We start from the raw sequence: 16,458 nt of genomic DNA, 5'->3' as shown, positions 1-16,458 counted from the left end.
GTAAAGTGGCACAGTGTCTCCAACTTACTCTCAAATTGTTTTAAAGAAAACTGTGTGTGGGGTGGGGAGGGAGAGAGAGAGAGAGAGGGAGCGAGCGAGCACGCAGAGAGAAAGAGAACATGCGCAGAGAAAGAGAACAAAGTATGGGGCAAAATTTCTGAATCTGGATGAAATGTACATGGGAGTTCCTTGTATTAATCTTGTAATTTCCTGGAGGTTTAAAATGCTATCTAAATTAAAGTCAATACTGTATAAGAACTGAAATCATTTTTGGAGGTAGAACAGAACAGTAACAGTTATGCGATGCGTTTTGGAGGTTTTTGTATCTATACAGGCATACCGATGAGAAGATCATGACTATAATTTTAAAAGGGAAACCCCAATCAATGTTTTTCCTTGAGAAGTGGCATGCTAAGCAGTCAGGCTTCTCAGCTCAAAGGCGGAGCAGCAAGACAGCCTTCCTTTAGGAGGGTTACAAGGCAATCGCTCATTGGACAAGAAGTTCTGCAATTTGCTTCTGAGAGTGACCTAAAGCTTAAAGTTGAAACAGGGTGCTTACTGTTATTAAAAGAACGCATTCGATCATCATCTAGAAAACAAGTTACAGGCGCAAGCACACATACACGCACAGAAACAAGATGGAAATGCTATATAACAAAATGTTTGTGTGTCGTGGGGTTATAGGTCTTTTTCTGTGCACTCTGGCATTTTCCCGTGTTCTACACGCACGTGCATTACTGTTATGGTTTAAAAAAGATTTAATTAAAAAAAATCCTGAATGACAAGAGGGACTGGATCCAAGGGTAGAGAGTGGTTTTAGAAGCGGTCTATCAATCTTTCCCCAGACCACTTTTTCTTCCATTTATTCAACAAATGCTCCTTGCATATCTACTCTGAGCCAGACATTATGACAGGTGCCGGGTAAAACAAATGTGAATAAAACAGATGTAAGTCCTATCTTTGAGTTGCTTATATTCTGGAGGTGTGTATATTTGTTTTGCATGCTGGGCACAGTGCTCCAGGGAGAGAGTGGAGGGACAGACAGGTGCTGGGCACATGTGGCCATGGTGAGGGGTTACATATAAAACATAAAACGTCCTTGTTGTTCAGCTTTTACAGCTTATTTTGAAGGCGTAAAATCCAAGCAGTAATGACACTTAACTCCATCCCCACCCTGGCCCGGTTACGACTTGTTTACACACATCTCCTTAAGAGGCAGCTTGGACCTGACTCACTAAATCTCTGCAAGTATGCAGGCTGTTTCCTTCATCTGCCTTTCTCCCAGGGCAAACCTTCTCTTAGAATATTTTGCTCATGATTCTAAAATAAATTTCGTAATCAAGTATTTCCATTTTTCTAATAACAAAGCCAGTGTCCAAACCTCTGTGACTACTTCGGCAACCTTCAGGTCCTGCTTCTACCTGTAGCCCAGAGAAATCGACACCTAGTACACTGGGCTCATCTCTAGGACTCTTTCCTCTTTTGCTTCCAGGTTACAATTAGGGTGATGATTCTCAACTCTGGCTATCCCTTAGAATCTCTTGGGGAGCTTCAAACACTAAGATACCAGCCCCGCCCTAGACCAATTAAATCATATCCTTGGGAGTTAGATGCTAAATTCTACAGGCTCATTATCTCTGTTACCTTTGCAATCTGTCCATTTGATCTGGCACCCAATTCAGGACCTCGTCATCTCTTAGTCTGATAATTAAATGGTATGTTAGGTGGTAGTGGTGATAGTAGTAAGGAATAGTTCCCGAGGGCTTACTTTCCTCTAGGCATAATTCTAAACTTATTGCAATGCACTGGCTCATTTTCACACAACTCTATGAGGTCAAGTCCTCTTCAAATTCTCATTTTATAGATGAGGAAACCGAGGCAAAGAGAGATGAAGTAATTTGCCTGAAGCTGCACAAAACAGAAAGAGGTGGAGCTGGGATTCAAACCCACAGCCTCCAACACATACACCCCTCCCTGGGTGTCTCAGGTTTTGCTCCTACCCATACATGTATCTCAGAAGTTGGAATGAGATGCTCAGACTTGAAAACTGAAAATGGTGTTCTTTTCCCAACCTGTAGAATTTCAAGTCAAAACTAGCACATGTATCACAAGAAATGTTAAAGAGACTTTTTGAAGGGACCTCACTTCCTCTAAAAGTAGATAGAGAATTTACACCATATGCACAGAGATGGTATGTGGAGGGAAGAGAGACGAGAGGGCCCTGCCATCTCAGAGTCTGCTGGAGTGGGCTGGGGGATGCCACAGGATGCCTCAGGATGGGTGGGGGCCAGCAAAAATTTGAAACAGTTAAAAGAGAGCTATGCTGGGAGGAGACAAGCCAGGTTTGTGGCAGGTAGATGTGGGATGCCACGTTCTCCACCGTGAGAGACTCATGCCACTAGAGGGCATTTGTACCTCATGTCTGGCCATTGGAAATGAGAATCTGGAGGGACAGTCACCACCCGGGTCTATTCCTGGGGTGCTTGTTCAACGGAATGCTTAGGTATGAGTGACCGGCCACAGAACCTCTCAGGGGCAGCCTGCACTGGACGGCCGGTCCTGCCACTCACAGTCACTGGTCTCTCCCACAGATTGTGTGAAATAGCAGTCTCCTCCCGTCTCCCCAATAGGTGGCTGTGACAGTCATCTGATGACTACACATGACATTGCTTTGTAAACTGCCCAGGGCTCTGCTCCTATAAGTGGTCTCATGATCACTGAAAATCAAAAAGGGCCACCACGCCATTATTTATCTTTCTATGTCTTTTTTCTCTTCAACTAGACTCTAAGCTTATAATGAAGAGTACTATCAAGATATCTTAAAATGTCCTGAATACGATGAAATAATGTGTCTGGGATTTGCTTTAAAAACAACGTAGTGTGGTGGGAGGGGGGTTATGGGTGGAGGGAAGAGGCAAAATTTTCCACAATAAAGTTTTAAAAACGCGCATTCCCAGGTCTCCTTGTCTGTAAATGATTAGGTTGTGCCAGCTGGGCTCCTTCTAGCTGCACCTCCTATAATTCTGAGACTCACTGTACATGGAGTAGCACCAGTTAGCTTGTGCGGTGTATAGTCCTAAGGCAAGGGCTGCCTCAAGCTCTTAAGAAAAGTCCAGGAAAGGGAAATGCAAGGTTCCAGGATCATCTCTTATTTACTCTCAATTTCAATCTGTTGCAAGTCCTGAGGTGGTGCGAAGACCTGCTTGGGCCCCATTGCCCCTGCCCCTCAGGACCATGTGGACTCCCCGTCGCCCTGCAGCCCGTGGTGCTGAAGGGCTTGGCAGAAGAGCCTCGGCTGCCCCGCGAGGTTTTTGTCTGCACACGTTTCAATTCATTCTTTGCTAGAACATCCTGTACCGAAGAGCCTAACAGTTGCCTTGCAGCTCTGAGGAAGAAGCGGAAGCCAAATGAGCTCTGACAGAGAGAGAGAGAGGAGATGCCGCTGCCCACAGAGGGGCTCCGGCAGCGCGGGAAGCCCCGGGCTTACCAGCCAGGGTCCCGCAGTACTTTCGACCACACAACATCCCAGGTGGTATGTGTGTGTGTGTTGAGGTGGAAGGCGTGGGGGGAGTGCACAACCTAATAGCTACAGCTCTGACCGCTCGGCATGCTCACACACGTGGAAGCAATGCCACTAGACTCCAGCAGCCTCGGGAGGACGGAGCGGAGACGGTGACATGGACAAGGTGAGCAACAGCGTCCCTTCAGCACTTTAAGGAGAAACAGACTTACCAAGTGTGCTGGGGACGGTGATCGGGTGTCCTTGACTGTGGCGCTGGAGGGGACATCGAGGAGGGGCCATTTCATCTGCAGGTACTGTACAGGGGACAGAAAACACAAAGCAGCTGGTGAGATGAGGCCTCGTGCGTCTGGGAGAGCAGAGGGAAGACCTGCAGCTGGGCTACTGGTGAGTTAGGGACGTGGTTCCCTTTGACGACACACGCTCCTCGTTGGGCCATGTCCAGATAGTCGTCATGGTGTAGAGTATACATGTATCATCGCCACTACCACCACCAGCCCCCTCCGTCATTTTGGGGCAACACACACAACCCGACAAGCGACCAAAGTATTTAGAGAACCTGTTGGTGAGAGTCAAGTCCGCTGTAGTCACAGGACAAGCAGGGGTCAGTCATCGAGGGAGCAAAGGCTCCCAGATGGCGATCTCGCACCATTCATTTCCATCTCTCACCACATCACACACGGTGCTCCCTAAGAAACAGCCTCTCCAGAAGTATCTGGTGAATGAATGAATAAAAACCATCTGCCTGACGCTTGCAGGGTCACGGGTAATATCTGTTCATACTCAAGGGTGCTGAACTTTTACTTCATTAGTGTTTCTCAACCTTAAAAAGATAATCCGACACACCCTGCCTTTTCCCATGTATTACTGCAGAAAATCCAAACTAAACAGTAAGTCACACACATACACACACACACACACACACACACACACACACACACACACTTTCTTTAAACGAAAAGCTCCTTCTTAATCCCAGCATGGCAGTCTTTGGCAAGAGCCTGGACAGCAGTGAGGGCACTGGGAGGGTCCGCCTGGGCTCTGGACCTAAGCCCTCATGGGTTTGGGTTCTCATTCTGCCAGTGTAGGCTTGTGACCCCAGACAAGCATCTTAACTCTGAGTCTCAGTTTCTTCATCTGTAAGGCAAGGCTATGATCATTAACTTTACATGTTGTTAGAAGGATTAGGGACAATGTCAAGTATTGAACACGGTGCTTTGCATGTGAGAGACATTTGATAAAAGACAGCTATAATTTTCATAAGCAAGCCATTAGTTTTTGCCACGAACAAAAGCACACATGTTGTCTTAGTGTCAACACTGATATGGTGCTTCTGGCAGCAGACCAGCTATGCAGACTGCAGAATCCTTGAGGCTACTTTGAAAATTAAATCTAACGGAAAGAGTTTCATACAGAGAGACAGAAAGAAATCTTTGAGTCATCCCTTGCTCTGGTCATACAATTTCAGAGGAAAAAGTCATGATTTGGCCTTGAGCTACGTGCACAGGATCAGGAAAGTAGGATGGATTCTGTGCCAGAAAGCCCCTTTCCTTTTCATCAACCATAAAAATTGACTGAGAGGGCAAGGGCTGGGCTTTCAGATAGGCATCCGCAGGCAAGAAGAGCAACCCAAGGACACATCTACCAAGGGCCAGCAAGAGGCACAGACAGGAGGTGGGATGGGCTGAGCAGGCCTGGCTGTGGGAGACCTGGGAGGTGGGAATGAAAGGGTATCAGGGGCCCCATGAATATGGACAGTCTTTCCACTTGGGGTCCTCTGGTACCCTGCACCCCCTTATATGGAGTCTCAACTCTATCCCTTCCTCTGAGGATCTTATTTGCTTCCTCCCTTCCCACCCCCACCTATCTCTTTTTCTACCCAGAGCCTGAATGGGATTTAAAGGCTTCTGGCAAGTTAAGAAAGTACTTGACAAACATTGGTATCATTAGTTAAAACTAATTCCCTCAGTGAATAACAACATTTGTGCTACACTGGCAGTTTTCAAAGTATTTTCACACACAAAACTTAGGTTAATCTTCATGGTTACCCTGCTATGACAAGTAAGGATGATGGTCTCAAATTTTCAGATGAACTAATGGAGGTAAATATACAGGGTAAATGACTTGCCTAACTTTATGAGAGCTGGATCTGGAGCCGAGGTCTCTCAACTTCAAATCCCACACTTTTCACTACAACATGAGTCATAAAACTTTTCATAACATCATCTTCTTAAACACCCCACCCTCGCCTCCTGGCCTTTTCTTTGCTTTGATGGGCTTTATTCTCTCCTTTTCTGCCTCAAACAGAGCTGGCCGCTCAGAAGCTGAATGAAGACTATACATCAATGTACTCCTGAGGTGTACATCTGAGGTGGCCAGAGCTTACACTTGAGTGCTAAACATCACACTCATTTCTCTAGAAGCAACTACCCTAATGCTTCTGTTTGTTTTTTAAAGTTGAACTACAATCACAAAATCAGGTGCTAAAGAGAGGTGTCACCCATCTACTCCCCTTGAAACACAATAGAGGGCTCCTAAAATCCATCATCTTTACCAGCATCTGATTCCCTATTTAGAGTCATAAAAATAAACACTGATCATTCTTCGTTCTTGCTGGCTTGCCAAAGATGTTCTTACATCATATGGGGGTGGCCCGAAAAAGTCTGAGTCCTAGTTTGGGACATGTTAGAGTTTTAGATCTTATCAGCTGACCTTATATGTGTTGTCAGGCATAGAGGCTTGTAGAATATGTGTTGTCAGGCATAGAGGCTTGTAGAATATGTGTTGTCAGGCATAGAGGCTTGTAGAATTCTAGCGCAGGGTTTCTCAACCTCAGCACTATTGACATTTTGGGCCAGACAATTCTTTGTTGTGGGAGCTGTCCTGTGCATTGTAGGATGTTTAGCAGCATCCTTGGCTTTCACCTACTAAATGCCAGTAGCCTCCACTCTCCTGTCCATTTGTGATAACCAAAAATGTCTCCAGACTTTGCCAAATGTCTCCTGGAGGAACAAAATTGTTCCCTGATAAGAACCACTGCTCTCATGGCTGAGGAGCTGGTACCCAATATGTTATGAGTTGCATGACTGTCTATCTGTCTTGGTACTGGGGCTATCGAGGTAAACATACAATAACACACACACACACACAGAGTAAGGACTTTCAGTAGGAGCTATCATTTTGGTTATCATGTGTTTGGCACTTCGCCTGCCTTCCGAGATGTCTGGACTTCTGGTGGGAGGAGACGACCCCATTGGCCTCTTCTCCTTTTACAGTCCACTCTCATTCACCGATTCAATCGAGACCTGGAAGCTTGGAAGATGAGTGGAAATCTTTAGCCCTTTTAGCCTTGTCCACCACTGAAGTCTGGTCCCTTACAGATCAGTCAGAGGTGGGCAGATGTACATTGTTCCCAGTTCCATCCTATCCTGGGTGTGTGTATGTGTGTGTGTGTGTGGGGGGGGGGTGCATGTGTGCAGAGAGAAATGCATTCTGGGAGGTAGGGTAATGAAGGACTGTCACTTCTACTTTTGTACTTTTCTGTATTTTCAAGATTTTAAAACAAGTGAAGGTCAGGGTGGAGCACCCCTGTAGTTTAGCCACGGAAAGCCTCTGGATTGCAGTTCTGAGGGAAAGGGGAATTCTAAAGGGACAGCTGAGCTTCCCAGAACCATGAACTGGGGCAGAGGAGCCAGCAACACCCCTTGTTCTCCTCCCACATCTCGGCACCAGAAACTTGGAGGTGGTTGGGACGTTCTGAATCGCTAGGGCAGGCCCTGCACAATGTTTAGTAGAAATAAAGCTCTTCTTGGTTGTAATTCTCATGTGAATCAGGCCCACAATCACCCCCGGGGAATCGCTCATTGGTGGGTACATGTCCTTGGGGATTAAGAGACGCGTGGCTGAGTCTAGATTCTTCATGTAGTAATGGCACGTGGGCAAATTACAACTACTGGTTTCTCCAAGACCAGTCTGGGCTCCATCCAAGTGGCCATGACTGGCTCTGACCCGTGCATCATGTCCAGACTGCAGCACATAGTAGAAATGGTCCAGCTACACCTACCTCCCTCCTGGAGGATGTTCTTTGGAATGTAAAACATGGGACCTATGTGGTATCAATGCAACTGATGACCAAGCAGTGGCAATGGCCACCACTTATGGGATGCCACCAGTGGGATAACTGTTCTCTCTGATACTCAAAAACAAAAAGAAAACACCAGACCTACCTAAATGGTGAGTAATACCATCCTTGATTTATGTATGCTGCTTAATATGCTACTGTGTGTTGTGACTCTCTGTGACAGAATGGATACACGGTTTCCCAATCTCACTGAACCTGGGAAACTCTTTTGGGGAACAGGGGTTCCATGGAACATGCTTGGAGAAATTGTGCTATTGTAGTTCGCACTTAAGTAGAGTGCGGCTGTGGTTTAGACCTTGCTAAGGAAGGATGATTCTGTTCTTATTTTTAAATCGTTTTCACTGGAAGAGTGTAGAATTCTCTCAGTATCTACTAAAACGGTCATGTCATTTATTTGACGCAGTCATGAGACGTAGACATAGTGATGGCTTTTCTTACACTAAAGTATCCTTGCGTTTCCTAAGTAAACCCTATTTGGTCACGGTGGCTTGTTTGTTCACGTACTAGACTGTGGAATGCTAACCATGAGTATTTTGAGATTTTTACTTCTACATTCCTAAGATTGAACAAAGGTTTTCTTTTCTTTGTGACATCTTTATCAAATGTTGCTACTGATGTCATTTTGGCTTTACTATTTATAAGGGGTGCTCTTCCCCTTTTACTTAATGTTCTGGGTTCATTTCTGGGGAACCCCCAGTGCTCTCCTTGGGGTGATCACTTGGCCAGGTGGGCTGCTTATGCTGGACTCAGGCTGAGGGAAGGGCCCCTCTGAAGGGTGCTCTCACAGGAGCCAGAGCCCCTTTTCCTGAAGAGAGGCGGAGACTCAGTCCTACAGAATCCCGGCTGAGCTTGAAGACTGTGCAGCAGATTAATTGCAGCTGTGCCCTGGAATTTCCCCAACATACAAATCTTCATGATGTAAAACAGCTGGGAGGAAATCCCGGCATGCTCTGTACAGAGGCAGAACTGCCAATGAGCTATGGAGATTAGCCCTCCGCCCCCCAGAAGGTAAGGCCAGCCCCTCCCCAGCCATGCCTCCCGTCCCAAGCTTGCTTTGGTGTAGATGGGACTCGTGATGCCCACATTCTCCCCAGTCACACGTTCTCACAGAAAACCCTTTACGCAGGGCCCAGGCTGGAGAGGAAGCAAAGCTTCATGTTACAGAATCAACAGCAGTGCTCCCAGGAGGGGCACACAACAGTTGGAAGCAAGGCAACAAGTCATCCCCAAAAGCTTCCCAGGTGAGAACATCCCACCCCACAGAACCCCCGCTGCTTCTCCTTGGTGGGAAGGACAGGCCTGGTGCAGAAAGGGCGGGCCCTTTTCTCTAGCTCCCTAGTCATGCCTGTCTCTCTGGTCCCCAACAGTAAACAGATTCTGGGACCCCAGGGCCAGGACCCCTTTAATAGAGAAGAGAGGCTTTCCCAGACCTCCCTTTCAGGAAATCATATGGTGTACCAGCCACTCAGGAAAACAGGCTAGAAACCCAACCTCACAGACAGATGGCTGTCCACCACACAGCCATGAGGACTATGTATCCAATTCTTTTTAAAGGCAATTTTAACACCAAGCATTGTTATAAAAGGAAAATGTGAACAAAGTATCAGTTTCTCCTAACTCTCCATTCTGCCACAATTGCGGATGAAATCATTTCTCACCAAGACTACTACAGATGCTTTCTCAAACTCTGTTAAGAGTTTAGGCTTCTAAAAACCAATCTATCAGATCTCTTCTCTGCTTAAAATGCTTGCCTGGCTCACCAGCAACCGGGCCAACATCCCTCCGCTTCAACACTTGCGGCTCCCCGCTCCCAGCACCGGCTGCACTACAGTTTTTGCGACACTCTGAACGTGCCATATTACTTGGCTGGTCCCTGGTCTGGTGCATCCTTCACTCGTGGGAAACTTTAACTCCTTTTTCAAAACCCAGCGCCAAGGTCACCTTCCTGGCTGGACAAGCCTTCTCCAGCTCCTCCAAGGAGCCAGTCACTCTCCCCTCTATGCCCCAGCTCTGTTGGGTGTTCTCACAGCACTCAGCATGTGGTGCTGTTATCCATTTGCAAATTCTGTTCTTTGGACTGTGAGCTCCTCTAAGGTTGCATCCAATTCCTCACCCAGAAGCCAGCATTCATGTGTCCAGACCCTGTCCTACCTCGAGCTTCAACATATTATCGCTATGAGCCCCCGTTTCCACATCTGTGACACTGGTTTGTCCAGCCTCTTCCCAAATTCTTTAAAGGCATGAAACACACAGAGTGGAACCTCTTTCACTCTTGAGTGATTGGTTCTCACATTAATTGGCTTAGTGTTGCCAAGAATTTGTAAATGCAGCTTGGAGGCTGTGAACCCCTACTCTGCCAGTTCCTGGAGGCCTGTTTAAGATCCTCTATCTTCTGTCAAAATGGGCAAAAGTTGATCTAAATTTGAAAATATACCAACACTGAGCAATGAACTCATTAGTCAGGAGAGAGAAAGGCTTTCCCAAGTGGGAACAAGGATTTCGTTTTCAGGAGTCACTGGAGAAGATAAAGTGAAAGTATTAAGAGAACTGGTCCCCAAACATAATGAATTAGACAAGTTCCAGGAGCAAAAGTATAAAAAAAAAAAAGCTTTACATGCCTATCTGTTATTCCAAAGCTGAGTACTTTCTGCATTTGCTTAGTTTTGTTTTACTAAAGTGTAGAAAGTTGGGTTCTTTCTTGAGGTTTTGTTGATCAGGGAGTTGTTACAAATCAATCCAATGAAGAAGGCCACAATGCCCTAAAATAAGCTACTTTTAAATTTAATACGACAAATAATTTTCCTCGGAAAAGTTAGTTAGAACCGCATTCTTGTAGTGTTTTAAACCAATGAAGTGACTTTTTTTCTCTCTAGCACCTATCACAGCATTTAGTCAACAAATATTTTTGGAGGCCCTCTGTGCATTGGCAGCAGAGGGACTCAAAAATATTTCATGACTGAATAGTAAACTCGAAAATAAGAGTGGGTGAGTTGGGTTTCAGCTTCCCTATAAACACCTATTTCCTTCCTTTACCCCAATAATTCCTTTTCTTTCCTGGATGGCCTCAAAGTATTCTTTTCCCCTCCTATTTCAGAGAATCTGGCAAGTTTGCCTACCAGACTTGGCCAAGGGTTTGTTTTTAAAAATTGGCTCCCCCCTAGAGGCCAATTTCTAGTGGTAGAAGGACAAAGCACAGGAGGCAAGAGACCAGGGTTACAGGCTCTGGACTCGATCTTCTCACCTTTAAAATGGGGCTATTTTACTCACTGGCCTGGAGGCAGGGACCTGGACCAGATGGTTTCCCATGGGGGGGAAAAAATCAAATGCAGCTGGTTTGTTTAAACCATGGCGGGTTCCTGGGAGTGGAGGTTGTGTCGAGGTGCTCAATAAACACAGAATCAGGAGCCCTAGCTAATCCCTTCATAAAACTGTATAGCTGAGAAAGTCACCTCACCTTACAGAGCTTCTGGTGTCTCACCTGCAACATGGGACTAACAGCACCTACCACCTGGCAGGATAATTATCTCAAGTACATCAGCCACTTGGGAGAGGACCAAGCAGAGTGCTGGACATGTGGTGAGCTCTTATTTGGTCACTAAAATTTAACATTATTTTTGTTCAAGAAGCCTATGGCCTGCACTTTACCCAGGACAAAGAAGAACTGATTAACATATAGTTGGCCACTCACTCATCTCTGGATGCTTTGGGAGGAGAGGTCCTCTGCAGTGGTATCGTTAAGTGCTTAACAACTGGCTCTCTAAGCAAAAACACAAACACAAACCCTGTTTTGTTGCAAGTGCTGGTATCCACGGGGTAAATATTCCCATCATGGCTGCTTTCAAGCAACCATGGGGAGCAGCTGATGGCAGTGCTGGGAGGAGATGCTAACGGTTGGCTGAGTAGCAGCAGCTGGCTCTGGCACAGCTCTGCCTGTGGACAGGAGCTGAGGTGGGTCTCTCGGATCCTGCTGCTGGGGCTGTTGGCTCTGTTCAGGTGGCTTTGGAATACTGACTCACATGGCCCTTGGCTGAAGCGAGCCCAACGCCTTGATGCAGAGCTGGACACTTAGCCAGGCATGTCTTCCTGGCATTTTCTGTGTGCACTGATCTACAATGGACACGCCATAGAGAAGCTTCTTCATAGAAACTGGCCATGGCTGCCTAGTCCCTTCCCTGAACTGAACCCTGCCTGATACTTCCTCCTCTCCCTTTGGCTTGGGCCTTGTCATCGCCATGTCTTGTGTATACTGACAGCACACCTCTCCCATCAGGTGAGATCATCTGCCCTGGCTCACAGTGTGACTTCTGCCCTGTTCTCTGGTCTGTACATATACCCGTCCCCCCCACCCCCCACCTTGTTCATCTAGCAACATATTAGAGCTGATTCCACATCAGTGTACAGAGAGCTACCTTTTCTATGGAACAGATCCACAGTACCCACTGCATGCAGGTGCCACAGCTACTAAACAGTCCTATACATCCACGGACGTGCAGATGCTTCCCAGTCTTTGGCTGAAACAAATACCCTTAAACAGTCATCATTTAATTCATTTGTGAATGCAGTTATACATTTCCAGCTGTGAGGGGAATCGCTAGGTCAAAGTGCATACATTTAGGTTTTGAGAATATTACCAAATATCTCAGTCTACACTGCTACCAGCACCATGAAGAAGTTTATTTCCCATACTTTTGCCTATACAGTGTTATTAAACTCATTGATCTTTGCCAAATTGACAGGCGATCAAGTAGTTCATTGTAGTTTCAGTTCCCCTTTCTGTTTTTGCAAGTGAGACTGGGAATTGTCACACGTACAGGTTCTGATTTGAAAGCTAGAAAAAAGATGTGTGTGGCGAAGAAGTGGGCTTTCAACCTACTGGAGGCGGGGACGGGGTGAGAACGAGCATGACATCTACAGGTGTAGAGGCAGGCTTGGGGGAGACATGCAGGGGAGGGATCTCTGAGGCGCCTCACAACTGACTATGTAACCTCTACTGCATTTGACCCCCACTAAGATGGAAGAGCAGATCTGACGGGAGTGGAGGGCGTAGTTGGCACGTATGAGCAAGGAGGAGAGCCCAGGGACGCTGCACGTGGCTGGGTGAACAGGGCAGCAGGCGCACAGCCACACTTTTTGGCTCTCCTTCCTTCCCGTCCCCATCCTTTATGTGGGGGGCTTCCACTTCCTCACCACCTTCCCATCCATTCCTCAGCCCTCACCAATCTGGTTTTTATTCCAGTTACTCTCCTGTCTCTATTACTCCATTACTGATGACTTGAGAAAGAAAATAAAGGCACCTGACTTTTTATTGACGCCAAATCCTACGGGCGTCTCTCAGGCCTCATCTTATTCGGCAGGTCTGGGGAAACACGTTTCCTGCCCAGAAGCCCTCTCCTCCTCGTCGCCTGTGGTTTCAGGTTCTGGGTGCCCTCTGGTCGGTCTACATTTACTGACTTGAATAAATGTCTCGGGCGAACTGTTCCGTGAGAAACAACAGCTGCAGAATTTGGAAGGACAGTCACCAAATGTCCTCATTGGGCTTTAGCTTTTCAGGCAATTTTCTTACATTCTTCTTTGTGCGTTCCTTATTCATCTGAAATTTCTACAATGATCATGTATTGTATCATCACAACAGTAAGCAAAGCTATTAAAAATAACCCTGGGTTAGTTACTTTCATTCTCCCAATCTGTGCTCAGTTTACCCAACTAGAAACCTCAAAATCGGCCTTAATGTCTTTAGCTGCTTTCCCCACAGCCTTCTGGCCATCAAGTTCTGTGGATTCTCAGCATCTTTCTGGATCCCAGGGATTCAGGCCCTCCCTGCTTCATGGCTGGGCCACTGCAAAAGCCGTCTGTCTGCATCTGGTCTCCTGGCTCTAGACTTTATATCCAGGAAGCACTCGAAGGTAGTTACCTGGTTTGAAGGAGGTGGGTGGGTGATGGGCTACAGGCCACCTTGCCTCAGAATCACAAAGTGTCTTCCACATTAAAGAACAGGGTGGTAGATGGAGATTCAGGGGTCCCAAAGCCTCTTCCACACTCACCACTGCTCCTGTCCCCTCTGCCCACCATGTCTTCCCGTCCATCCTTTACTTGCCCCTAGAAATATCTTTCTAAAACATAAACTATGCTATTTAGCAGGTGGCTTCCCATTCTTACAGAACTGCTTACGTATACACAGAACTGATCAAGATGCAGCGAACGCTCTGTGCATAGCGCTCCATAAATGTTTAATGGGCACCTCCTACATAAGATGGCTGTTTACGTGCACGATTTGCCACAGGAAAGATTTTTTCTAAGTGCATAAGTAAGTAGAATACAAGTCAGCAAATGACGGGTTCAGAGAAGGGAAGGATCACAGTAGGAGGACTCTCAGGGGAAAACCGAAGATGCCTTACGCGGGGTAGCATCTGAGCTGGGTCACGCAGGCACAATAGCCTTCTGCAGTCATTTCATTTTTTAAAGCATTTTATGTTAACTATCTCTTTTGATGTGACTGACCCCTAAATATAAAAGTTATTATCATCATCTTCATTATAAAAATGGGGTAACCCAGCCTGCTGGAAGCTCCTGCATCTACCTAACTTCATGAACTAGTTGATGGCCTGGCAGGCATTAGAATACAGGGCTTTGGACTTTTATGGTATGACTCAAAGGGTATGAGGGACTGCTCTTTGTCTTCTAGAAGCTTCAATCTCATCTTGGAATCTTGGGACAGCAAATATGGGGCACGAGTGCTGCCACACCTCCCTCGTGTACCCGGAACAGACATTGGTAACTGATCTCTGCATTCTTCCCCAGGAATGCTGGACCTCAGAATCAACCTAGCACACCAGGAAGCCACTGACAGTTGGTTAAAACTGATCTGTGAGGTGCAGTCTATTTATCCTCTCTGATTAGAGTCTGCAGGTAGATACAGATGTTCCAGCTGTTGAGCAGGAGGCCGAGAGCAGACCTCAGGAACACTTCTATCCTGGTTGGCACATGAGGACTACACAGACGTGAGGAGCCGCAAGGAATGTGACTGGACAGCAAAAACGGTTATGATTTGCAGAAAGCCCACTGACCCAAAGCGGGCCTGGGAATTCTGAAGTGTACGGATTTTCCCCTGTGGGAGGAGAAGCTGGAAAGCATCCCAGGTATTGAGGAGAAAGGAAGCGGGATCTGTGTATAATCAATGGGGAACAGGAAGTGCTTATCTTGGGCCAGTAAAATACACAAAAGAACAGCCAGACGGCCTGGAGCTGCCTTCCAGAGCACAGAGCTTCAAGGGCCTCTCTCCAGAACCTTTCTCCAGCGGTCCTGCAGGTCCAGCAGCTGGCCAAAGTCAACAACTCCTGGGCACCAGGAAATGGAAAATGTCTGAGGAGATCCCTCAGTAGACGGGCAGTTTTGGGAGAGATCTCCCACAGGTGAGAGAGGACGCCAAGAATAAGGCCACATTAGCCACTTCTACACAGGGCCATCCCTCCTGATAAAGGAGCCGAAAGTGTAGGTTCCTGCACCCTATTCTAGTGTGCGTGCAAGTGCTTGTACGTAAGTGGGATAATCACAGGGAACAACAAAAGGGCTCTGTATCCATACTGAAGTAAGGGCACAGGAAATTAGAATAGGATAGTGGAAGAGCTAAGAAATTAACATCTATTGTGCATATGCTATAAGTATATAATTTATATACATTATCCCAATACCCAAATTCATCATGTTTTCTTCTCCTCACTTCATGAAAAGGTATTGCACCATATTTCCAATTACCATCTCAATTCTACTACATAACAATTATTTTTCAGTATTTAAACTATCCATTATAATAGGAATATACATATACGTGTGTGTGTGTGTGTGTGTGTGTGTGTGTGTGTGTGTATGCGTATGGGGAACTTTGACTTCTTGCTTACAATGAAGTTCTGTTTTTTAAAACTGGGAAAAAAGTGAGTCAATTCAAAGGAAAATATTAAATAAAAAGTATAGGTGCTATGTGGCAAAGATTATGCAAATAAGAGACATTTGAAGAACACTGTTGTACAACCATGTTTATGGCCATCGAGAGGCTACAGCAAAATTGCCAGTGAGGGTATCCCTAGGACCCAGAAGAGCTTCTGTACACGAAGCCAAAGTCAACGTGTCCCAGAACACACCATTATTTTCTTTCCAAATGCTTCTTACCAGATCCGCCATCCTTTTGTGAATTCCAGGTGAAAAGCTCAGAAATCTTTCCCTCTACCCTCTTCCTCACTGTTTGTTGCCTAGCCAGCCACAATATCCTGGCTGCTGGCTGGCACAATATTTTCTCCACCTCTACCAGCCCTGATCTAGCAAGGGCTTCCTAACCCCTCTTCTCCTTGCCACACACTGCTGCCCCACTGACTTCCCTGCTCATAGCCAGACTTGTGGACTGTCCCTTCCATCTCCCCCTAAGCCTCTTGGCCACAGGAACCAAACCTTATTTGTCCCCTGGGTCCCCAGAGCCCTTGACATGGCACATCATTTGTGAGAGGTGCTTGACGACTACTGCAGGGTGTTTTAGAATTCACTGACTTAGAGACACAAGTGTCCCTCCCAGACAGCTCTAGGTGGAAATGTATCCAAATATCAAAGGCCAAAAGCAATCAGTGGCCATGCTCTTGGGGTTGTCGCCAGAGACCCTAGTCTTGTTGGCCTAGGGTAAGAGCAGTGATAAGCAGAGCCTTTTGGGAAGGCAATGGATAGAATGAATGGGATGTCCACTGCCGATAAAGACTCCATTTACTTAAAAAGACTGATAGAATCAAATGTTCACTGAAAGCACATCTGGTTCCAA

At 46.4% G+C, this 16,458-nt stretch overlaps 1 protein-coding gene across 1 annotated transcript in view; it reads right to left on the bottom strand.

Annotated features, from left to right (window-relative positions):
- Nucleotides 1-16,458, bottom strand: part of TCF7L1 (transcription factor 7 like 1) — a 145,812-nt gene that overhangs the window by 17,114 nt on the left and 112,240 nt on the right. The window contains exon 5 of the mRNA XM_015593872.2: nt 3,733-3,816. Within this exon, the coding sequence (XP_015449358.2) occupies nt 3,733-3,816 (84 nt within the window). The remainder of the gene's footprint in view (nt 1-3,732; nt 3,817-16,458) is intronic.

The sequence above is a fragment of the Pteropus alecto genome, unplaced genomic scaffold (genome assembly GCF_000325575.1).
Source record: "Pteropus alecto unplaced genomic scaffold, ASM32557v1 scaffold117, whole genome shotgun sequence".
In the NCBI taxonomy this organism is placed as follows: Eukaryota; Metazoa; Chordata; class Mammalia; order Chiroptera; family Pteropodidae; genus Pteropus; species Pteropus alecto.
The sequence above is the reverse complement of the archived record's forward strand: the minus strand, read 5'-3'. Positions and strand labels throughout refer to the sequence as shown.